The sequence below is a fragment of the Pseudophryne corroboree genome, chromosome 8 (assembly GCF_028390025.1).
Source record: "Pseudophryne corroboree isolate aPseCor3 chromosome 8, aPseCor3.hap2, whole genome shotgun sequence".
Taxonomy (NCBI): Eukaryota; Metazoa; Chordata; class Amphibia; order Anura; family Myobatrachidae; genus Pseudophryne; species Pseudophryne corroboree.
The window spans coordinates 239,962,855-239,987,118 of record NC_086451.1 but is presented as its reverse complement, the minus strand read 5'-3'; the positions used below and the strand labels follow the sequence as shown (position 1 = coordinate 239,987,118).

At 46.4% G+C, this 24,264-nt stretch overlaps 1 protein-coding gene across 4 annotated transcripts in view; it reads left to right on the top strand.

Annotated features, from left to right (window-relative positions):
• NLGN3 (neuroligin 3) overlaps positions 1-24,264 on the top strand; it is a 285,040-nt gene that overhangs the window by 223,302 nt on the left and 37,474 nt on the right. For 2 of the 4 annotated variants that reach the window (XM_063937132.1, XM_063937133.1), the window contains exon 3: positions 6,744-6,803. The exons of the other annotated variants lie outside the window; for them this stretch is intronic. In XM_063937132.1, the coding sequence (XP_063793202.1) occupies positions 6,744-6,803 (60 nt within the window). The remainder of the gene's footprint in view (positions 1-6,743; positions 6,804-24,264) is intronic. 4 annotated transcript variants of the gene reach the window in all.

Below are 24,264 nucleotides of genomic sequence, written 5' to 3'. Positions count from 1 at the left end.
ATTTACTTAGTATTGCTAGTCCAGTGCAGTTTTATTGTTGTTTGTAATAATTTCTGCATTGTGACTGTGTGTGCCAATAACTGCTGTGTGATCTCTATTCCGTGTATCTTACACATATTGCTATCCCTATATTCTGTACCCTGAAGGGGGCTAAGTGCATCAGGGTTATCATATATATAGTGTTTCACAGGATATACTGTTTAGTATTTTTCTCTGTGTATTTTAGTCACCATATACCTCTTAAATTCTGTTTGTGCTCTGCTTTGCAGTCACACTATACAGGGGGGTGGTCTTCAGTATGCCGGAGGTCGGGCTCCCGGCGACCAGCATACCGGCGCCGGGAGCCCGACAGCCGGCATACCGACAATTATTCTCCCTTGTGGTGGTCCACGACCCCCCTGGAGGGAGAATAAAATAGTGTGGCGCGCGTAGCGAGCCACCGTGCCCGTAGCGTGGCGAGCGCGCAAGGTGCTCATTTGCGCTCGCCACACTGTCGGTAAGCCGGCGGTCGGGCTCCTGGCGCCAGTATGCTGGTCGCCGGGAGCCCGACCGCCGGCATATCGTAGTGAACCCATACAGGGGTTTTTTGTCAGGTACTTTGTCTGGTTATATTGTACTCTTACGCCCTAAGGTTTCTCTGCCAAATAATGTCTGCTAAACAGGGCGGTAGATCCATGGCTAATCCTGCGCCATGCAGTGCTGACGCCACGGATTGCTCGGAGGAAAACATTGCAGCTGTGGGTTCAGGTACCGAGGGTTTTATACCCCTCAGTCAGTCTGCAGCATCGGTGGCACACCAAGACCCACCTTGGGCTGCTTTTTCTAATTTACTGACTATGCTAGTAACTAGACTTGCGCCCCCTGTGAGACCTCCTGTGTCATTACAGCCACATATTGTCCCTGCAGTTAATCTGCCATGGGCAGATAATCTGTCCATTACAGCAATTAAATCAGTCTTTGGCTAAACAAAAAACCTAACCCTCACCCGCCTAGGACCAAGGAGTCATCTAAGCGGGCCATTAATTCCTCACAACCACACGTTTCGGATACTTCATTCGATGAAGATGACGTATATACTGACCCCTCAGACTATGATGCGGAAGCTTCTGATGGGGAATCTATTACACAGGTGTATGTTCCTGACCTCTTGGAGGCTATCAGGCTGATTCTTCAAATTGATGATGACGCAGAACCTCCAGCTACCTCTAAGAAAACCGATAAGTTCAAGCGTCAGAAGGTTACTAAATTAGTTTTACCCCATTCTGACTACTTGGTTGACATACGTCAGGAATCCTGGGAATATCCAGGAAAGAAATTCTCCCTGTCTAAGAAGATGCTAGCTCGTTATCCCCTCGCTGCGGAGTTAAGTAAAAATTGGGAAACACCGCTGCCGGTGCACACAGGTCGCGTGTCTGGTGGTGTCATCTGCTCTGCCTGTCACTACCGTCGCCTCTCTGAAGGAACCGACGGATAAGCGTGTGGAGGGTTGCTTGAAATCTGTTAACACTCTTGCAGGAGCTGTATATAGGCCCACTATTGTGTCTTCTTGGGCTGCAAAAGTTATTGAAGCCTGGTTTCAGGAAATTGAAGCGGGGCTACTGTCTAATTTTCCTGATAATGTTAGAAAGTGTCTTTCTTATATTATTACAGCCTCTCATTATATTCAGGAGACGGCATCTGATGCATCCTTTGTGGGGAAGATCTCAACTAGATTGTTGCTGACTTAGAATCCGATAAGACTACCTGTCTGCCTAGTACTAATCCTGCAGCTCTGAAGGCTAAAAGTACTTCCCTTCGTTCCCTTCGACCTCCAAGTAAAGCAAAGGGTCAGGCGTACCCGAAACAGGCTCACACTTCCAAATCCACTAAGCCCAAACCTAAACGTTCCTGGGCTGCCCGTCAGCTTGCTTCCAAACCAGACGAGCCTGCTGCATGACGGTGCGGGCCTCCCCTGGGGGACCCCAGAGTGTCAGGCCGACTTCTACAGTTTGCCCAGGTATGGTTACAGACCACTTCAGACGCCTGGGTAAAGGAAGTCGTCGCTCACAGATACGCCATCTCTTTCAGGAAACGTCCCCCTCGTCCGTTTTGCTCAGCAAACATCCCTACGGATCCGGTAAAAACAAAAACTCTCCATTTGGTGGTGCAATCCCTCCTGGAAACAGGAGTGATAGTGCCGGTGCCTCTGGCACAGAGAGGCAGGGGGTACTATTCAGCGCTGTTCCTAGTTCCGAAACCGACTGGGTCCTCTTGGCCCATTCTCAACCTCAAGTCCTTGAACAAATTTGTGAAGGTATCCAAATTCCGTATGGAAACTCTTCGCTCTGTTGTTCTGGCCTTGGAGCCCAAGGACTATATGGTATCCCTGAACATACAGGATGCTTACCTGCATATACCTATTGCCATTTCGTATCAGCAATACCTGCGGTTTGCTATTGGCAACCTACATTTTCAATTCCAGTCCTTACCGTTTGGTTTGACCACGGCTCCAAGAATCTTCACCAAGGTCATGACGGCTCTGCTTCGCCGTCAGGGTATCAGGATCCTGCCATATCTGGACGACTTGCTGATCCTGGCGAACTCCCCAGAGTTTCTCCTCCATCATCTGGAACTGACGGTCCAATTCCTGCAAGCCCACGGGTGGCTCATCAACTGGAAGAAATCCTCATCGATCCCTGCTCAGAGCATGGTGCACCTGGGGGCATTACTGGACACCCACAACCAAAGGTTGTTCTTGTCTCCGAAGAAGGATAAGATGCTTCCTATCTTGCCCGCGTGTGTCGATACACTCGGCGATGCAAGTACTAGGCCTCATGGTGTTGGCTTTCGACATGGTGGAGTACGCTCAATTTCATTCCTGCCCTTTGCAGAGGTTAATCCTTTCCTAGTTGGACGGCCTGCCTCACCGAATCAGGACTCACATGATCTCCTTGACTCCGGAGGTTCGCCTGTCACTGACCTGGTGGCTACAGGACCATCAATTGAGCAGGGGTCGTCCCTTCTGGATCTCCAACTGGGTCCTTCTAACGACGGATGCCAGTCTGCGGGGTTGGGGCGCAGTGTTGGAGCAACACTCTCTTCAGGGTCAGTGGACCAGGGAGGAATCTCTCCTCCCGATAAACATTCTGGAGTTGCGGGCAGTGTTCAATGCTTTGGAACTGGTACTGCCTCTGGTACAGAACAGGCCTGTTCAACTACAGTCAGGCAACGCCACCACAGTGGCGTACATAAATCATCAAGGCAGCACTTAAAGCCGCATGGCAATAATCGAAGTGTCAAAGATTCTTCTATGGGCGGAACTCCATCGGCCAGCAATATCGGCAGTGTTCATTCCGGGGGTCCTCAACTTGGAAGCGGACTTCCTCAGTCGTCAGAACGTACACGCCAGAGAGTGGAGCCTTCTCCCAGAAGTCTTTCAACTTCTAGTGGACAAGTGGGGCCTACCAGATGTCGGCTGCCGTATGTGTTCCCTTCGGTGTCACTCCTGCCCCGGTAATACGGAAGTGCAAGGAAGAAGGGGGAATATTACTTCTAATCGCTCCACCGTGGCCCAGACGGCATTGGTTCTCAGACCTACAGGGTCTCTCAATAGAGCGTCCTCTTCTACTTCCGCAGCGCCCAGACCTCCTCATTCATGGCCCTTGTGTCTACCAGGATTTGGCCTGACTGGCTTTGACTGCGTGGCTCTTGAAGCCCCAGTTCTGAGGGCCAAAGGATTTTCTGAGGCGGTCATTCAAACTATGTTAAAGGCCCGTAAACCGGCTTCTGCTCGGATTTATCATAGGGTCTGGAATTCTTACTTCACCTGGTGTGCGGCTAAGAATTGTAATGCATACAAGTTCAGTACTGCCAAACTTTTGACTTTTCTGCAACAAGGCCTGGACTTAGGCCTTCGTCTGGCCTCCCTCAAGGTTCATATTTCTGCCTTGTCGATATGGTTTCAGAGAAAAATTGCGACTCTGCCTGATGTTCATACATTCACTCAGGGTATTTTACGGATTCAACCTCCCTATGTTCCTCCTGTGGCTCCTTTGGATTTGTCGGTTGTTCTGGATGCTTACAAGAGTCTCCGTTTGAACCTCCTGAGTCTGTGGACCTTAAGTGGCTTACTCTTAAGGTCCTGTTTTTGCTGGCTATTGCCTCTGCTAGACGGGTTTCAGACTTGGGTGCCTTATCCTGTAGATCACCCTTTCTGATTTTTCACTGTGACCGGGCGGTTCTTAGAACTCATCCTGGTTATCTACCTAAAGTGGTGTCATCTTTCCACCTTAATCAAGAGATTGTGGTTCCGGTCTTTACTTCTCCAGGGTTATCTTCCAAAGAGCGGTCTTTGGATGTGGTAAGGGCGCTCCATATTTATGTGAAGAGAACAGCTTCGCTTAGGAGATCTGATTCTCTGTTTGTTCTCTTTGGGTTTCACAAACGTGGCAGGACTGTCAATAAGCAGACTTTGGCCAAATGGCTTAGAATGGTGATTGCACATGCTTATGTACAGGCTGGCCTTCCAGCTCCTGCTACCATCAAAGCCCATTCTACTCGGTCTGTTGGACCTTCTTGGGCGGCCCGACGTGGTGCGACCCTTGAACAATTGTGCAAGGCGGTTACGTAGTCCTCAGTGAAAACGTTCATAAGGTTCTATGCCTTCGATACTTCCGCCTCCCAGGATGCTTCCTTTGGACGCCGGGTTCTTGTGCCCGCTACAGTGTGTCCCCTCCCACCCCTCCCATGAGGAACTGCTTTAGGACATCCTCGATGTAATTCCTCCTGCAGAAAAGGAGATTTATGGTAAGAACTTACCTTTGTTAAATCTCTTTCTGCGAGGTACACTGGATTCCACAGGGCTCCCACCCTGACGCACTTAGGGGTATATTCAATTAGGGTCGGATACATTCCGACATGCATTTGTCGGAATGGATCCGACCAGGGTTATTCAAAGCCCATCTCAATTCGACTTTAAAAGAGTCGAATTAAGATGAGGGGGAGGGAGAGGGGTGAGAGCCGCGGGCAGACGGGGAGAGCTGCAGGCAGACGGGGGACAGCAGCGCTGCAGGAGGATGTGGCACAGCCGCCAGACCTCACGGCAGCGTCCACCCGGCTCCAGCAAGCGGGACCTCAGCTATTACACATCCTCCTACAGCACTGTGCTGTAGCGCTGCTGTCCCCTGTCTCCCCGCTGCTCTCCCCCGTCTGCCCGCGGCTCTCCCCCTCTCCTCCTCTCAGGTCCCACATCTCAGTTCGACCTTTTTTTTAAGTCGAACTGAGATGATTGGAAACGGGGCCAAAACCTTTCGAATTTGGCCCCGTTTTCCGCAGAAGGACGCGAATCGCAGCTATATCGCTGATTCACGTACTATTCGACAAGTCGAATTCCCAGACTTGTCGAATAAAAATGTTCGGGACTGAATAGGTTGGGACCCCTTCCAACCTGAAAAAGTCGAAAACTGACGTCTTTTCAACAAGACGGCAGTTTTCGACCTTAATTGAATATACCCCTTAGCTTCTTTGGGTTTGTATGGCATTAGCCGCTGGTACCTTCTCCTGTCGTGAGAATGTAGTTGTATGTGGCTACTAACTGTTGTCGTCTCTTTTACCTGCTACTGCATTTGACTGGTTAACAAAACTGAGCTCCAGTGCCTGGAGGCGGGGATATAGAGGAGGCGGCGCTATACATCCTGAGAACAGTCAAAGCTTTTAGCCTGTTGGTGCCTCGGATCAAGATCCAACTCTACACCTCGATGCAATTCCCTGTGGAATTCAGTGTACTTCGCAGAAAGAGATATAACAAAGGTAAGTTCTTACCATAAATCTTTTTTAAGTTGCCATGAATTTTTTTCTTTTTTTTTTCTTATTACTCTTTCTCATTTCTTTTCAGTCAAGTTGACCTATCCTGCATTGATCATTGTGATTGTTTCCTCTCCCCATTCTTCCAGTCTTAGTCCACATAACGTCACTTACAACAAACCTCCTGATGTGATTGGTGACTCATTTACCCAGAGTCCTGTGCTTTATATTTGTCTTTTATAAATTTACTGAGCACCATGTCCTGGCTCTATCCCCTTCAGTTGTTTTACTTTATGTCTCTCCCTCAGTCTCACTGTTTTCCTCCTTAAGCACATTTGTTTTCTAACTTTTCTATTCTTAAACTTGATTCTTTATTCATTTAGTCCTGGCCATAGTTCTCCCTTCTGTCTTTTCACTTAGCTTTTTTGTTCATTTAGCCTCCGCTCACACTCCTCGCCTCATATTTCCCCTTACCAATATTGTATCCTGTTCTTGGTCTGCAAAAGATGTTTCAAATGTAACCTACCTTCTCCCCTTGGCATCAAATACTTTGATTCTGAAAAGTCCTTGGTGGGTGTAATATTTGCCTTTGTGGGGTTTCTGGTTCAAACATTTACAGTACCTTATGTTTTATGGGAAATTTAAGTTGGGAGTAATTTATGTCCCTCAGATTACCACTTAGCATCTCTCATATTATATGAAACGGAGAGCTGCTCAGTGTTATATCTACAGTGTTATATTTACTGCCTTGTAGACCCATTACTCAGTGTCATTAGTAAATTGCCCATACATGAGATGGGAGAAGGCTGCATGGGGCAGAGACCCACTTGGGTCACCTGGCGCTTAAAAGTTTTACTCCCTCCTCTGAGATTTTTTGAGGGAGAGCACAGCCACTTGGGCTTGCATGACCCCCCCAAGGATAGAACCTCCTGTTATTTTGGAGTCTTTTATTCATTTTACAGTAAAGCGGATTTCCAAGGAGTGTGTCCGAAAACCCAACAAGAAAATATGTAGGAAAGGAGGTATGTAATCCTAAGGTGTGTGGCAAGACCAACCACCCACCAAAAGTCAGCGGGGACAGGACCTATCCTGCCCCAGAAAGAATGCGGTGGTGCCGACCCTCAGCTATAGAGAAGGGCGGACACAGGACTGTCACACAACCAGAGAAGCACTGACAAACTAGCAAACAGAAAAAAGATGAACAGTCTCACAAGAGGAACCCACAGAGACAGACCCAGTGCTAGCGATTTAGATTTGGAAACAATGCTAGAGAAAAGACAACAGTGTGACAGTAAATTTAGTGCACATTTAGCTAAATAATGTAATAATGACATTTAGGAAGTAAAGGGCCCCATACACTAGAGCGATAATGCCCGATTTCAGTCCAATTCGGGCATTCGGCCCGATATATCGGCTGAAATCGGGTATCTTAGAGGTGTTCCCGAACCGATCCAATCCGCGTTCCCGTGAGCATCGGATCGGATCCTCCAGATTGAATGTGCTGCACATTCAATCTGGTCCGACCTGGGGGCATGGCTTGGGATCGACAAGATATATCGTATGCAAATGGGCAGCATCCGATGAATCGTGGCCGATCCTACCACCCGGGAGGCTGCCGGGGTGATCCCCTGCGATCACCTCCGACATGAGATCGTTCTAGTGTATGGGGCCCTTTACACCCTAAATCAGGCAAATGCCGGGCAAGCAATGCTTCATACGAACTTATTGGTAGAAACTGACCACTTGCATAAAAGTGAACAGAAGTAAATGTGTAATTTCTGACATTTATTCTTTTTTGTTTTCATTAGAAAGACATAGGAGCTCTGTAGAAAATGAAATGTGGCTGACTTAATTGAACTTCAAATGCAATACATACAGTACCTGTCCTGTGTCTTACAATATTACTGGACTGACATGATGTGGGAACGGCTCCTATAAGATTTCTACTTTTCCTAGAGCGGACACTCAGCTACAGAGGAACACAAACGACAAATGCAGATAAACTCTTGATAGTCCCCAATGTTTTTGTCTGTAGTAGGGACATGTTCTGTGTTAAAATTCAATATCAGCATGCTGAACAGGACATTTCCAGTTGTAATGCCATGGATACACTGTATTTATTATCATAAGCGCATATATTGACTTTTGCTTTCCACTGTCAGGCTAAATGCTTATTGGCTGCTGTGCGCTATTGTACATTTGAGCTTGCTATGATAATAAATACTCCACATTGTAGTCAGCAATTGCCAGCGAGTGACCTGATCAGCTAATGTAAAGATATACTGTGGTTCCGTTTTTTGTTGGGCTTGTCCTGTTGTTGTTGGTCCAATAGCTAAATATCTGTGTGTGTAATGTCTAAGAGTCTCAGTGAGAAACAGAACGTCTCTGTATGTAGCTCAGTGTAACTGTTGTGTGCACTCCAAAATGACAGACCATGAAACACATGGACAGGACAGGATGCAGTTAATATACCAGCTGTCAGGATCCCAGCGTTCCCGACAGCCGGTAAAATGCCAGCGGTCGGTATCCCTACCGTTATGTATTCCGACGAGACTTTATAATGTAAAATAACATGTACAATTGTTTATTAAAAGGTAATGGTGCCTTAATCACAGCTCAGATAATTATATTTGTTTAAATAAAAATTTTATTTAACAAAAGGGTTAACTTTTAGTATCATTAGTACAAGCCTATAGTTACATGATTTCTCCCAAACAAATATTGGGGTTATTAATGAGAGCGTAAAAAAAAGTAGCCTTGCAGAGACATTTAGGGGGTCATTCCGATCTGTTCGCACGCTGCCGTTTTTCGCAGTGCAGCGATCAGGTCACTACTGCGCATGCATATGCACCGCAATGCGCAGGCGCGTCTTATGGGTACAAAGAGTATGCTTGCTGAGCGATGGATTTAACAAAGAATCCATTCGCACAGCCGATCGCAAGGAGACTGACAGGAAGAAGGCGTTTGTGGGTGTCAACTGACTGTTTTCTGGGAGTGGTTGTAAAAACGCAAGCGTGTCCAAACGTTTGCAGGGCGGGTGTCTGACATCAATTCCGGGACCGGACAGGCTGAAGTGATCGCAAGGGCTGAGTAAGTTCAGACCTACTCAGAAATTGCACAAAATGTTCTTGCAGAGCTCGGCTGCACAAGTGTTCGCACACTTGCAAAGTAAAAATACACTCCCCAGTAGGTGGCGACTATCTGATCGCAGCGCTGCAAAAAGTAGCTAGCAAGCGATCAACTCAGAATGACCCCCTTAGTTCTGCGTACAAGCTCCTGCCTAGTATATATGTAAAGTTCCATTCTCACATTCCACAGAAGTGAACTGCTGTCACTAAAATGCTCTGTGACCTTTTGCAGATCTTCATGTTAATGTGTATGGTGGAAACCTCACTTAAAATGTTGCCTTCCACCACTCCTGACATCTCCCTAATTAACCTTTATACTGCCAGTGAGATAGGCTATGACTCAGAAAGTACCTCTCCTGGCATAATCTGACACATGGTGTAGAAGCCAGAACATCTGTGAGCCGTGAGAAATGTGCCTCACATCTAATAGAAGATCTGTTTCATAGAGATCACTACCATTCATGTTATAATAGTGACTACAGGGAATTCCTGTCATGTGTTTATAGAACCTGTAATAAAATACACATATTTACCATCTGTAAACGTTGGAAGCTGCAGATAAAATAAAGCACATATTTCTAGGGTTGAATTAATATTGTGTTTTCTCCTTATAATATGTACAGTAGACCTTAAGGGTCACATTTCCAGGATGAGTGCTGTACACACATTTACTATACTCCGCTTTCACCATTCGCATACACACACTACGATCCATTTTTGTCACAAGCCAATGAAGCTACCCGCATACGTAACAGTTGAGTGAAATTAAATGACCATCCTGGATAAACATATGAAAATCCTAGCAGAACCTCATGCCCATTACGGGTGTGGTTCATAGGGTCAACCACACTTAGGTCGACAGTGTCTAGGTCGATCACTATTGGTCAACAGTGAGTAAGTGGACACCCAAAATAGGTTGACACAAGCATTAGGTGGACACAAGCAAGGTCGACATGACAAAAGGTAGACATGAGGTTTTTTCATTTTTTTAGTTTGTTACGGCAATAGACAGGCTTATATGTGTCTCTGTACAAGTCTGCATTTGCTGGCAATCATGCAAACACATTTTTCTGTACATATTCAGCCTATAATAGATCAGATTTTCTTTGCCGGGATGCAATCAATTTGCTGGCTGTCGGGATCCCGGCGGTCAGTATACCGACACCGGAATCCCGACAGCTGACAATGCTGACAGCCGGAATCTTGGTGCACAAAGGCTATTTCCACTCATGGGTGTCCACAATGCCCATAGAGTGAGAATAGAACCTGTGGCGAGTGCAGCGAGCCACCAAGCCCGCAGCGTGGCGAGCGCAGCTAGCCCACAAGGGGGCACTTAGCGCTCGCCCCGTTGCCGGGATGCTGCTGTCGGGATCTTGACAGCCGGTTTCCTGCCCGCTGGTAAATAGTATGTATTACGTCTTTGTCTCCCTTGTCCCGCCTCTCCTACTTTAAAGTCTCCGAGAGGAGAAACCCAGAGAGAAGACTGTGCTGGCCACTTTGGGGAAGATGGGGGACTGGGCCGTCACGTCACTGGGCCTCACCCCGACCGTGATTAGCAGGTTCCGGGGTAGGGCTAATTGATGCATTTTTGCGTCATTTAGCCCTGTTCCCTCCATACTGATCTGCGAACCCCTGATATAATCTCTTCATCCTGCCCGCATCACTAGGAAACAGGTATTATGCGAGATCACCATGATCACCATGGTTGCGGGGGACAACTTGAAAAATTGTGCGTCTCCGCAACTTGCGGGAGAGTAGGCAAAAATGCTCTAGACGAAAGTAGGCACAAGTGTCAAATGCAAGCAGATCTGCATACAGTACGTGTGTAACTTTATGCCTGGGTATGCACAGTACAAATGTTCTGATTTTATTCTACAGAAATGGACATACAGTACACTCAACTCCGCATCAGGCTCATTATGTGAAACCAACCGCAGAGTTGTTGGCATGTGGCGGAATTCTCTAGGAAATTAGGGTGCATAAAAAACAAGTGCTTCCCAGTGCAACCTAAAGGACCCTACACATTGACCGAGGTGCCCGACGGCCGACCTGGGGATGGGGTGACGGGGGAAGTGAAGTTTCTTCACTCCCACCGTCACATGACTTCACAGCCCAGCATGCTACGATGAACGAGCGTGGGGCCGCTCATCGTTGGTGCATACACACTGAAAGATATGAACGATATCTTGTTCTTTAATGAACTAGATCGTTCATATCGCCCAGTGTATTCGGCCAGTGTGTCGGGCCCATAAGCCTGTGCTGAATTATTGGTGGCTATGGTCATTGCTTGAACATGTAGTTACAGTATTAACAAAGTGAATGAAGTAGACAGTGTATTACAGAGTCTTGTAACTAAATACCAAAATCTTTTGTTCCGAATTCTCCTAAATCCATAGGGAATAAAAAAAATAGGATTTTAAATTATTTTCTCGTAGTCCGTAGAGGATACTGGGGTCCATTTAGTACCATGGGACGGGTCCACTAGGACCCATGGGCACTTTAAGAATTTGATAGTTTGGGCTGGCTCCTTCCTCTATGCCCCTCCTACCAGACTCAGTCTAGGAAACTGTGCCTGAGGAGACGGACATACAGTACTTTGAGAGAAGGATAGAAAGATAGTGGTGAGATTCCGAACCAGCACACACAAGAGGAAAGCCAAGCTAACCAAACTTGAAACAGGAACAGCAACAGCTGAACCAACAATACTTAACCAAGTAACAGTGCAGGAAAAAAACGAAGCACTGGGCGGGCGTCCAGTATCCTCTACGGACTACAAGAAAAGGATTTACCGGTAGGTAATTAAAATCCTATTTCTCTGACGTCCTAGTGGATGCCGGGAACTCCGTAAGGACCATGGGGAATAGACGGGCTCCGCAGGAGACTGGGCACTCTATAAGAAAGATTTGGTACTATCTGGTGTGCACTGGCTCCTCCCTCTATGCCCCTCCTCCAGACCTCAGTTAGATTTCTGTGCCCGGCCCGAGCTGGTTGCACACTAGGAGCTCTCCTGAGCTTCTAGAAAGAAAGTTTAAATTAGGTTTTTTATTTTACAGTGAGACCTGCTGGCAACAGGCTCACTGCATCGAGGGACTAAGGGGAGAAGAAGCGAACCTACCTGCTTGCAGCTAGCTTGGGCTTCTTAGGCTACTGGACACCATTAGCTCCAGAGGGATCGACCGCAGGACCCGTCCTTGGTGTTCGTTCCCGGAGCCGCGCCGCCGTCCCCCTTACAGAGCCAGAAGCATGAAGATGGTCCGGAAAATCGGCGGCAGAAGACTTCAGTCTTCACCAAGGTAGCGCACAGCACTGCAGCTGTGCGCCATTGCTCCTCATACACACTTCACACTCCGGTCACTGAGGGTGCAGGGCGCTGGGGGGGGGGGGGGCGCCCTGAGCAGCAATAAAAACACCTTGGCTGGCAAAATAACCACAATATATAGCCCCAGAGGCTATATATGTGGTAATTACCCCTGCCAGAATACAGAAAAAAGCGGTAGAAAAGTCAGCCGAAAAAGGGGCGGAGCCATCTCCCTCAGCACACTGGCGCCATTTTTCCCTCACAGTTCCGCTGGAAGGAAGCTCCCTGACTCTCCCTGCAGTCTACACTACAGAAAGGGTAAAAAAGAGAGGGGGGCACTAAATTTAGGCGCAGTTTAATACTATAAGCAGCTATAAAGGGTCATAATTCAGTTAGTCCCTGCATTATTATAGCGCTCTGGTGTGTGCTGGCATACTCTATCTCTGTCTCCCCAAAGGGCTTTTGTGGGGTCCTGTCTCCTTTAAGAGCATTCCGTGTGTGTGTGTGTGTGTGTGTGTGTGTGTGTGTGCGGTGTGTCGGTACGGCTGTGTCGACATGTTTGATGAGGAGACTTATGTGGAGGCGGAGCAGATGCCTATAAATGTGATGTCACCCCCTGCGGGGCAGACACCTGAGTGGATGGACTTATGGAAGGAATTACGTGCAAGTGTCGACTCCTTACATAAAAAATTTGACGACATGCCAAATGCGGGACAGCCGGCTTCTCAGCTCGTGCCTGCCCAGACAATTCAAAGGCCGTCAGGGGCCCTGAAACGCCCACTACCTCAGATGGCAGACACAGATGTCGACACGGATACTGATGCCAGTGTCGACGACGATGAGTCAAATTTAATGTCCACTAGGGCCATTCGTTGCATGATTGAGGCAATGAAAGAGGTATTACACCTTTCTGATATAAACCCAGGTACCTCAAAAAAGGGTATTATGTTTGGGGAGAAAAAACTACCAATAGTTTTTCCCCCATCTGAGGAATTGAATGATGTGTGTGAAGAAGCGTGGGCTTTCCCCGATAAAAAATTTGTGATTTCTAAAAAATTACTAATGGCGTTCCCTTTCTCGCCAGAGGATAGGTCACGTTGGGAAACTCCCCCTAGGGTGGATAAAGCGCTCACACGTTTGTCTAAAAAGGTGGCACTACCGTCTCCGGATACGGCCGCCCTAAAGGAACCTGCTGATAGAAAGCAGGAGGCTATCCTGAAGTCTATATATACACACACTGGTGTTATACTGAGACCAACTATTGCTTCAGCCTGGATGTGCAGTGCTGCTGCTGCTTGGTCAGATTCCCTGTCGGACAATATTGACACCCTAGACAGGGACACTATATTGCTAACCGTAGAGCATATAAAAGACTCAGTCTTATACATGAGAGATGCACAGAGGGAGATCTGCCGGCTGGCATCTAGAATAAGTGCATTGTCCATTTCTGCTAGGAGAGGCTTATGGACTCGGCAGTGGACAGGAGATGCAGATTCTAAAAGGCACATGGAAGTTTTGCCTTATAAGGGTGAGGAGTTATTCGGGGATGGTCTCTCAGACCTTGTTTCCACAGCAACAGCTGGGAAGTCTGCATTTTTGCCCCATGTCCTCTCACAGCCTAAGAAAGCGCCGTATTACCAGGTACAGTCCTTTCGACCCCAGAAAAACAGGCGGGGAAAAGGCGGGTCCTTTCTGTCTAGAGGCAGAGGAAGGGGGAAAAAGCTGCAACACACAGCAGGTTCCCAGGACCAAAAGTCCTCCCCCGCTTCTTCCAAATCCGCCGCATGACGGTGGGGCTCCACAGGCGGAGCCAGGTACTGTTTGTGGTACCGAAACCGGACGGTTCGGTGAGACCCATTTTAAATTTGAAATCCTTGAACACTTACATAACAAAATTCAAGTTCAAGATGGAATCGCTCAGGGCGGTTATTGCAAGCCTGGACGAGGGGGATTACATGGTATCCCTGGACATCAAGGATGCTTACCTGCATGTCCCCATTTACCTTCCTCACCAGGAGTACCTCAGATTTGTGGTACAGGATTGCCATTACCAATTCCAGACACTACCGTTTGGACTGTCCACGGCACCGATGGTGTTTACCAAGGTAATGGCAGAAATGATGATACTTCTTCGAAAAAAGGGAGTTTTAATTATCCCGTACTTGGACGATCTCCTTATAAAGGCGAGGTCCAGGGAGCAGTTACTGGTCGGAGTAGCACTATCTCGGGAAGTGCTACAACAGCATAGCTGGATTCTAAACATTCCAAAGTCACAACTGGTTCCTTCCACACGCTTACTGTTCCTGGGGATGATTTTGGACACAGAACAGAAAAAAGTGTTTCTCCCGCAGGAGAAAGCCAAGGAGCTGTCATCTCTAGTCAGAGACCTCCTAAAACCAAAACGGGTATCGGTGCATCACTGCACACGAGTCCTGGGAAACATGGTGGCTTCATACGAAGCAATTCCTTTCGGCAGGTTCCATGCAAGGACCTTCCAGTGGGACCTCTTGGACAGGTGGTCGGGATCGCATCTTCAGATGCATCAACTGATAACCCTGTCTCCAAGGACCAGGGTGTCTCTACTGTGGTGGCTGCAGAGTGCTCATCTTCTAGAGGGCCGCAGATTCGGCATACAGGACTGGGTCCTGGTGACCACGGATGCCAGCCTTCGAGGCTGGGGAGCAGTCACACAGGGAAGAAACTTCCAAGGACTATGGTCAAGTCAGGAGACTTCCCTGCACATAAATATTCTGGAACTAAGGGCCATTTACAATGCCCTAAGTCAGGCAAAACCCCTGCTTCAAAACCAGCCGGTACTGATCCAGTCAGACAACATCACGGCAGTCGCCCATGTAAACCGACAGGGCGGCACAAGAAGCAGGATGGCGATAGCAGAAGCCGCAAGGATTCTCCGATGGGCGGAAAATCACGTAATAGCACTGTCAGCAGTGTTCATTCCGGGAGTGGACAACTGGGAAGCAGACTTCCTCAGCAGACACGACCTACACCCGGGAGAGTGGGGACTTCATCCAGAAGTCTTCCTACTGTTGGTGAACCGTTGGGAAAGGCCACAGGTGGACATGATGGCGTCCCGCCCCAACAAAAAGCTAAAGAGATATTGCGCCAGGTCAAGGGACCCTCAGGCGATAGCTGTGGACGCTCTAGTGACACCGTGGGTGTACCAGTCGGTTTATGTGTTCCCTCCTCTGCCTCTCATACCAAAGGTACTGAGAATAATACGAAGGCGAGGAGTAAGAACGATACTCGTGGTTCCGGATTGGCCAAGAAGAGCTTGGTACCCAGAACTTCAAGAAATGATATCAGAGGACCCATGGCCTCTACCGCTCAGACAGGATCTGCTACAGCAGGGGCCCTGTCTGCTCCAAGACTTACCGCGGCTGCGTTTGACGGCATGGCGATTGAATTCCGGATCCTAAAGGAAAAGGGCATTCCGGAGGAAGTCATTCCTACGCTGATAAAAGCCAGGAAAGAAGTAACCGCAAACCATTATCACCGTATTTGGCGAAAATATGTTGCGTGGTGTGAGGCCAGGAAGGCCCCAACAGAGGAATTTCAGCTGGGTCGTTTTCTGCACTTCCTACAGTCGGGAGTGACTATGGGCCTAAAATTGGGTTCCATTAAGGTCCAGATTTCGGCCCTGTCGATTTTCTTTCAGAAAGAACTGGCTTCACTGCCTGAAGTTCAGACTTTTGTAAAGGGGGTGCTTCATATTCAGCCCCCTTTTGTGCCTCCCGTGGCACTTTGGGATCTCAATGTGGTGTTGAGTTTCCTAAAATCACATTGGTTTGAACCACTTAAAACTGTGGATCTGAAATATCTCACGTGGAAAGTGGTCATGTTATTGGCCTTGGCTTCGGCCAGGCGTGTGTCAGAATTGGCGGCTTTGTCATGTAAAAGCCCTTATCTGATTTTCCATATGGATAGGGCAGAATTGAGGACTCGTCCCCAGTTTCTCCCTAAGGTGGTATCTGCTTTTCACTTGAACCAACCTATTGTGGTGCCTGCGGCTACTAGGGACTTGGAGGATTCCAAGTTACTGGACGTAGTCAGGGCCTTGAAAATGTATGTTTCCAGGACGGCTGGAGTCAGGAAAACTGACTCGCTTTTTGTCCTGTCTGCACCCAACAAGATAGGTGCTACTGCTTCTAAGCAGACTATTGCTCGCTGGATTTGTAGCACAATTCAGCTGGCGCATTCTGCGGCTGGATTGCCGCATCCTAAATCAGTGAAAGCCCATTCCACGAGGAAGGTGGGCTCATCTTGGGCGGCTGCCCGAGGGGTCTCGGCTTTACAACTTTGCCGAGCTGCAACTTGGTCAGGGGCAAACACGTTTGCTAAATTCTACAAATTTGATACCCTGGCTGAGGAGGACCTTGAGTTCTCTCATTCGGTGCTGCAGAGTCATCCGCACTCTCCCGCCCGTTTGGGAGCTTTGGTATAATCCCCATGGTCCTTACGGAGTTCCCAGCATCCACTAGGACGTCAGAGAAAATAAGATTTTACTCACCGGTAAATCTATTTCTCGTAGTCCGTAGTGGATGCTGGGCGCCCATCCCAAGTGCGGATTGTCTGCAATACTTGTATATAGTTATTGCCTAACTAAAGGGTTATTGTTGAGCCATCTGTTGAGAGGCTCTGTTATATTTCATACTGTTAACTGGGTATAGTATCACGAGTTATACGGTGTGATTGGTGTGGCTGGTATGAGTCTTACCCGGGATTCAAAATCCTTCCTTATTGTGTCAGCTCTTCCGGGCACAGTATCCTAACTGAGGTCTGGAGGAGGGGCATAGAGGGAGGAGCCAGTGCACACCAGATAGTACCAAATCTTTCTTATAGAGTGCCCAGTCTCCTGCGGAGCCCGTCTATTCCCCATGGTCCTTACGGAGTTCCCAGCATCCACTACGGACTACGAGAAATAGATTTACCGGTGAGTAAAATCTTATTTTTCTCTTACGTCCTAGAGTATACTGGGGTCCATTTAGTACCATGGGGATGCTCCAAAATCAGGTGGGGGATTGCTGAGGTTCCTGCAGAACTGATTGACCAACTGAAGTTCCTCAGAGGCCAAAGTATCGAACTTGTAGAACTTAGCAAACGTGTTCGAACCTGACCAAGTAGCTGCTCGGCAGAGCTGTAAAGCCAAGACACCCCGGGCGTTCGCCCAGGTAGAACCCACTGACCTAGTAGAGTGGGCCTGTACAGATTTTGGACATGGCAAACCATTGCATCCAGTGCTTTGACGCAGGGCACACAATTTTATTGAGATCATAAAGAACAAACAGCGAGTCCGATTTCTGTGACAAGCTGTTTGCTTGACATACACCTTCAAAGCCCTCACAACATCCAAAGACTTTGAAGTAGCAGAGGTGTCGGTGACAACCGGAACCACAGTAGGTTGGTTGATGTAAAACGCAGACACCACTTTATAAAGAAATTGCTGACGAGTTCTGAGTTCAGCTCTGTCCTCATGGAAAATTAAATAGGGACGTTTGTGAGAGAAAGCCCCCAGCTCCAACACACGTCTTGCTGAAGCCAAGGCCAACAGTGTGACGGTCTTCCACGTAAGATATTTTATGTCCACCTCCTGTAACGGTTCAAACCAGTCCCACTGGAGGAACTGCAGCACCAAATTGAGATCCCAAGGTTCCGTGGGAGGCACAAAGGGAGGTTGGATTTGCAGAACACCTTTCAAGAATGTCTGGACCTCAGGGAGAAAAGCCAGTTGTTTCTGAAAGGAAATGGACAAGGCCGAAATCTGGACTTTTATGGAGCCCAGACGCATATGACTTCCAAATATGATGGTAATACTTAGACGTTACCCCCTTCCTGGCTTGGATCATAGTCAGGATAACCTTGTTAGGGATCCCTCTCCTGGCTAGAATCAGCCGTTCAACTTCCATGCCGTCAATTGTAGCCGCGGTAAGTCCTGATAGACGAACGGGCCCTGTTGCAGAAGATCCTTGCTAAGAGGTAGAGGCCACGGATCTTTGAGGAACATCTCCAGAAGGTCCACGTACCAGGCCCTTCTTGGCCAGTCCGGAGCAATGAGTATTGCTTGAACCTTTTCCCTTTTTATTCGCTTAAGAATTCTTGGGATCAGAGGAAGTGGAGGAAACAAGTACACCATCTGATAGACCCATGGAGTCGTCAGAGCGTCTACCGCCACTGTCTGTGGGTCTCTCGACCTGGAACAATACCGCCTGAGTTTCTTGTTAAGATGAGAGGCCATCATGTCGATCTGTGGTTATCCCATCAACGCGTCAAGCACCTGAACACTTCTGAGTGGAGGCCCCACTCCCCCGAGTGCAGGTCGGGTCTGCTGAGGAAGTCTGCTTCCCAGTTGTCTACTCCCAGAATGAAGACCGCTGACAATGCCACAGTGTTTTGACTTGACTATCTTCCTTGAATCTGCACCCCCCTGAGTGACTGCTCCCCAACCCCTGAGGCTTGCATCTGTGGTTAACAGAATCCAGTTCTGAATTCCGAACCTCAGACACTTAACGAGGTGAGAAGTCTGTAGCCACCACAGAAGGGAGATTCTGGCTTTTGGCGACAGACGGATCCTCTGGTGCATGTGAAGTTGCGATCCGGACCATTTGTCCAACAGATCGAGCTGGAAGGGTCTTGCGTGAAACCTTCCATATTGAAGAGCCTCGTAAGAGGCCACCATTTCCCCCAGAAGGCGAATGCACAGATGCACCGATATACGGGTTGGCTTTAGGACATACAGAACCATTGACTGGAATACTAATGCCTTTTCCAATGGAAGGAACACCTTCTGCGACTCCGTATCCAGTATCATTCCCAGGAATGGGAGCCTCTATGTTGGCTTTAGGTGAGACTTCAGAAAGTTCAGAATCCACCCATGATCCTGGAGAAGTTTGGTCGAGAGAGCAATGCTGTCCAGCAACCTTTTCCTGGACGGTGCCTTTATCAGGAGATCGTCCATGTACGGAATTATGTTCACTCCCTGTTTGCGGAGTAGAAACATCATCTCTGCCATCACCTTGGTGAACACCCTCGGTGCCATGGAGAGACCAAATGGCAGGGCCTGGAACTTTTTTTTTAAATTATTAATAGAGTAATACTGTTTACAAATTATATTAAAGAGGCAATATTAATTGTTAATTGGTGTTAAAATATTTTTTAATAAATGTTGCTCAAGTCATAAATCTTTCTAAACACCAATTATCAATATTGCTCCTTTAATGTAATTAAATAGTATTGATCTCATAATAAAATGAACCAACCCTCCCCCCCCCCCCCCCTACCCCCCGAAAAAAAAAAAAAATATTAATGGAATATCTGCCACCTTATACAATACATAATAATACCTTCACTCCTCCCCTTCTGAATGACCAGACAGCTGGAATATCTCGCCACTGCTTTATGATTTTGGTTGTTTCTATTCTTTTCTTCTCATCAGGGCAGTGATATATTTAGCAGTGTCTTCTAAGCTGTTGGTTTTACGATGGTTTTTACAGAATTTGTGATTCCTACAATAATATACAGTATGCGGAACTAATTCCAATTGATTGTTGGTGCTGAACCTTCCCTTACTGCATGTTTGGGACAGCCAGGCGTGTTCTCATTATGGATTCCACTCTGAATTGTGCTGAGTTTACTGATTTTAATGTTCTGTTTGCTGCCTGTCTCCATTATCCCTATATAATCCTGTAATGATGTTCATATATATAAAATTAGATGAGAAAAGTAGCAAGACAGTCACATTTACAATGTCTAATATAATTACAGATACAAATACAAAATATATGTGTACTAATTAAGTTCAATTTAAATACAAACATCCGTTGTCTTCCTCGTTAAAAATCAAATGGGAATCTTTTTTCCTTCAGCAGTGCAAATGTAAATATCAAATCACATGCTACCACAGCCCATTGTGGAACACTTGCAAGATGTACATCTCCTGACAGGTGCGTGTTTCCTGGTCTGCTTTAGTTGCATTTATGTACAGTACTAGACCAATGCTTGCATGCCCCAACCCTCCTCTTCCACCTCTCTTAAGGGGTAAATTTATTAAGCTCCCGTGTTTCAGCCGATTTTGCCCGAGATTAATTTCGGTTGACATTGGCCGTTTTCAGTGAGATCCGTGCAGGGCTTCATTGTGTTAAGTAATGAAACAGTTAAATAAAAATAAAACCATTGCGTGTGGTACCCCCTCCTAAGCATAACCATTAAAGTTCTCGCTAGTACTTGTAGTTCCACAAGTAAAACAAATATTGCAATAACAACAGTACACGCACACCGTAGAAACGTAAAGTTAATTAAAACACTCTTGCATATTCGCATACATAAACACACTCACACATAGTTACCTACATCCCACGTAGCCATTCACATCCACTTGTACCTGTAGAAATCCATAGGTCATCTGTAAAATATATATATATATATATATATATATATATATATAAATACTCACCTAATCCAGTGTAGATCGGTCCTCTTCATTACATGTAGGCATCCCAGGGGTTAAAAAAAAAATAATCTCAAAAAACCTGTACCACCGGACATGTAGTAGTGTATGTGTGCTCACATACACTGCTACTATGCGAATGCCAGCCTCCACGTGACTAATGTCACTAGTGGGACCTGGCAGTCAATCAGGAGCTGCTGCCATAGCAACAGCTTCTTGATTGGCTGTGGTCTCCTCAGGCTCTGCCTATCATAGTTTGCCCATAGCAATGAATAGAGTTGCTTGGTTCCATTCACTTCTAAGATGGGAACCGCTTAATTGGAAAAACCACAAGGATCATACCCAATTGACCTTGTGTTTTCCCCCTCTAATGACAAGGTCAATTACTCAGTTACCATGTTGACATTCCCAGTCTTTCCATAGTGTTTTTAGTTACTTACCCACTTAATTTTATTTTTCAAAAACACTCAGAAATTGTAATTTTATTAGTATTTGAACACATTTTAACAGTTCCTACCACCCCCAAGTGTCAATAGCTTTCTCAGCAGCAATAGATCCCCAGTGGCATTACCCCCAGTGTTAATAGAACTCCGTCGGCACAACCATTCAACCAGTGTCCACAGATCTCAACTGTAGAACTACCCCCCATATGTTACTATACATATGTAGAATAACCCCACACCCATCCCCGAGAACAACCTTTTGTGAGGCATTGGCTACCCCCCTACCAACATGTAACCCTGATTTAGGGTTTAAACAACACTTATACTGATGTAGTTATAATATGGTGACTAAAATGGAGTATAAGCATATATATTATTCATATAAAAGTTAATGGATGTTGTAATACTATATGCATGTTTTGAGGTGAATAATACAGTTCACATATATGTAATTGTATGTACATTGATGTAAATGTAGTGGTGAATACAATTAAGGCTTATTTTATGGTTTCACAGTGTATCTAAAGGGTTAATGTCCTTGTGCTCCTAACTGACAATCACCTAGTGGGGTGATTGCCAGTGGGCGGGGCATCACCTCAGAGTGGGTCATGTGACTACTAGAGAGGGGTGGAGAGGTGCTGTGAGTATAGCTGAGGGAGAGACTGCATATCCCTTGGTGAGAGGACATAGTTTTTTGCTGCTCTGGCCGTCGCCCGCATTAGAGCTGAGCGGTATACATTGCGGCGGCCGGAGGGGGCTAAGTGTGTGTAGCCAGAACAGGGCTTCCTTACTGTAAAGGTGGTGACAGCAGCATTGAGACTCAGCACTGTTCATAGAACCCGGCATTAGCGCTAGTCAACTCACCCAGCAGTATTGGAAGGGCGCACCTATGACAGGGAGACAGAAAGGGTTCCTTCCTACCTATTACCGGCACAGACTCTGACAGCCACAACAAAGAAGCCAGGACCAGCAGCAGAGGCTCCATTCTGTGTGGCTGTGAGTGTAAGGGAGGAGTCGGGGGAGCAGCCTGCAGCAGCATCACTAGATCGTAGAAGTGTGAGTGTATAATCCAGCCATTATATTACCCCTACACTAAGCACAGCACGCCATAGGTGACTATGGTACATAGTCAATTTCATATTGGGACTAAGGACTCCAGGGCTAGGCCGCAATAATGGCTATTAAGCAGGAGGATAGTAATGGGTCACAGTAGTCAGAGTGACCTATAATTACAGTTCCATGTATGGCTTAATCATAGTGCTAAGGAGAAGGTAGAAAGCACTTGGTATATATATGTAACAGGAGGAGTGGAGGGAAACTTGAACTGTTTAACGCTTCATAAACAGTTTTAAAGCTCCCCCATATATCAGCATCACATCAGTCAAAGGAGAGCCAGAGACATTGTTCCGCAGCGCTAAATAGAAAGTAACACCCTAAAGCTGCCACCTAATGTGTGTATTTATGCCCCTGAATTAGCAGAATTAGAGGCAAGGACATTAAAGGTAGCCATACTACAGTGACATTGGATGGATGTTAAAGCCTCTTAGCCACAAAGGATTAGACTATCATCCCGATTCAAGGACTAGCTTGTGGCACTTTAATACAACTGTGTTATATGTATATTCGTGAACCCGTAAGAAGGACTGACACGTAAGAGACTATTAGTTTTAAAGTTAAAGGATTTGAGCTCGCTGTGACTATGATAAGAGAAACCATCTCTTGCAGATATATTTAATATAGACTCATCCTAAGAGACAACAATAATTTGAGGCATACAGGAATCGAAAAGCTATATAGGCTCTGAAATATAGAAAGCATCACCTACTTCAAATGGACACAAGGACGCAGCATAACAAAGGTTTATCATACCAGCTTCTTAGGAGTTTAGTTTAATACTGGACAACTACGGTAACATTTTTACTGAGGAAAGGATACAGATTCCTTGGTAATCAACTGTTGATGTTACTATCTATGAGCTAAATAGATACTTTCTGTTATCTTCCAAGGAGGAACTATAAGTAACCTTATAGGAGAAAGTAATCGCTACCATAAGTAGACTGAGCCAAACATCTTTCTCTTTAACTGAAGGGAGAACTGATAGTTGATACTAAAACATAGTGTCAGACATTCTGTATTAACTGCTGTTATTTTTAGGAAGTTTATGGGCCCTTATAGTGCACTATCATATTAAGAGTACCCGGGTCACTCTAACACCTAAGGGTGTCTTGAAAAGAAAAAGGATTTGTTGTATTGCATGCAGGTACTGTGTATAGGCCTAATTGACCGGGGGTTAGCATGGATTAATGACTTAAAGGGGAATGTGTAATTGATGAAATGTTATTGTATACTTAATCCATTTGGTACTGGTCATTAAAGTGTTATACTTTCCATGTGTGTCTGGTCCGTCTGGAAGTTGATCTGAAGATCCAGGAAGAAAGAGACAGGTATATTAGATAATATATCTATGATATAAGGGAATCATCCCCTAAGGATAGAGATCAGGCTTACTCAAGCAAGCCTTAACGGTAGTTAAATACTACACATAGCTTGAGTGGAGGCACAGCTATTAGGTAACCATCCCTTAATAGAATACATAGACAGCTCTCGTTCAAGGTATTGAGGGTAGGGTTACATTTGGAGGCACTGCTGAGATTCGAACTCAGGATCTCCTGTTTACCACAGGTGTCAGCTGCCATTAATTATTATTGATAAAGTCCTCACATCCCTAACAATAAAATACAAATATGGGAAAGAAGCAAAGGAACAGGGAGAAGGTTGGACATAAAGCCATTGCTGTATCAGTTGGGAGAGTTGAAGCCAATAGAGAATGTAAAAGTATGGACAAACAAGAGTACCATAAGGGACCAGGCTTAAAGGAAGAGGTGACATGCAAGTTTGTGGGAACTTTTGTAAATAACCTAGGTGTGAAAAATGAAAAAATATTAGATGTCCCTGTAGAGTTGGAGAAGAGAAAGAAAAACTCAAAGGACAAGAAAGTCAGACTTGATCCCCACCTAAAGGATAGTGAGGGAGGTGTTAGTGACAACCTTGCTCATACTTTGGTCGCTAATATGGATTATGGAATGAAAGGAGATAAGAATGTTCTACCACTGAAAGAGAGAGTTCCAGGGGAAGTGAAGATAGATGTAGGTA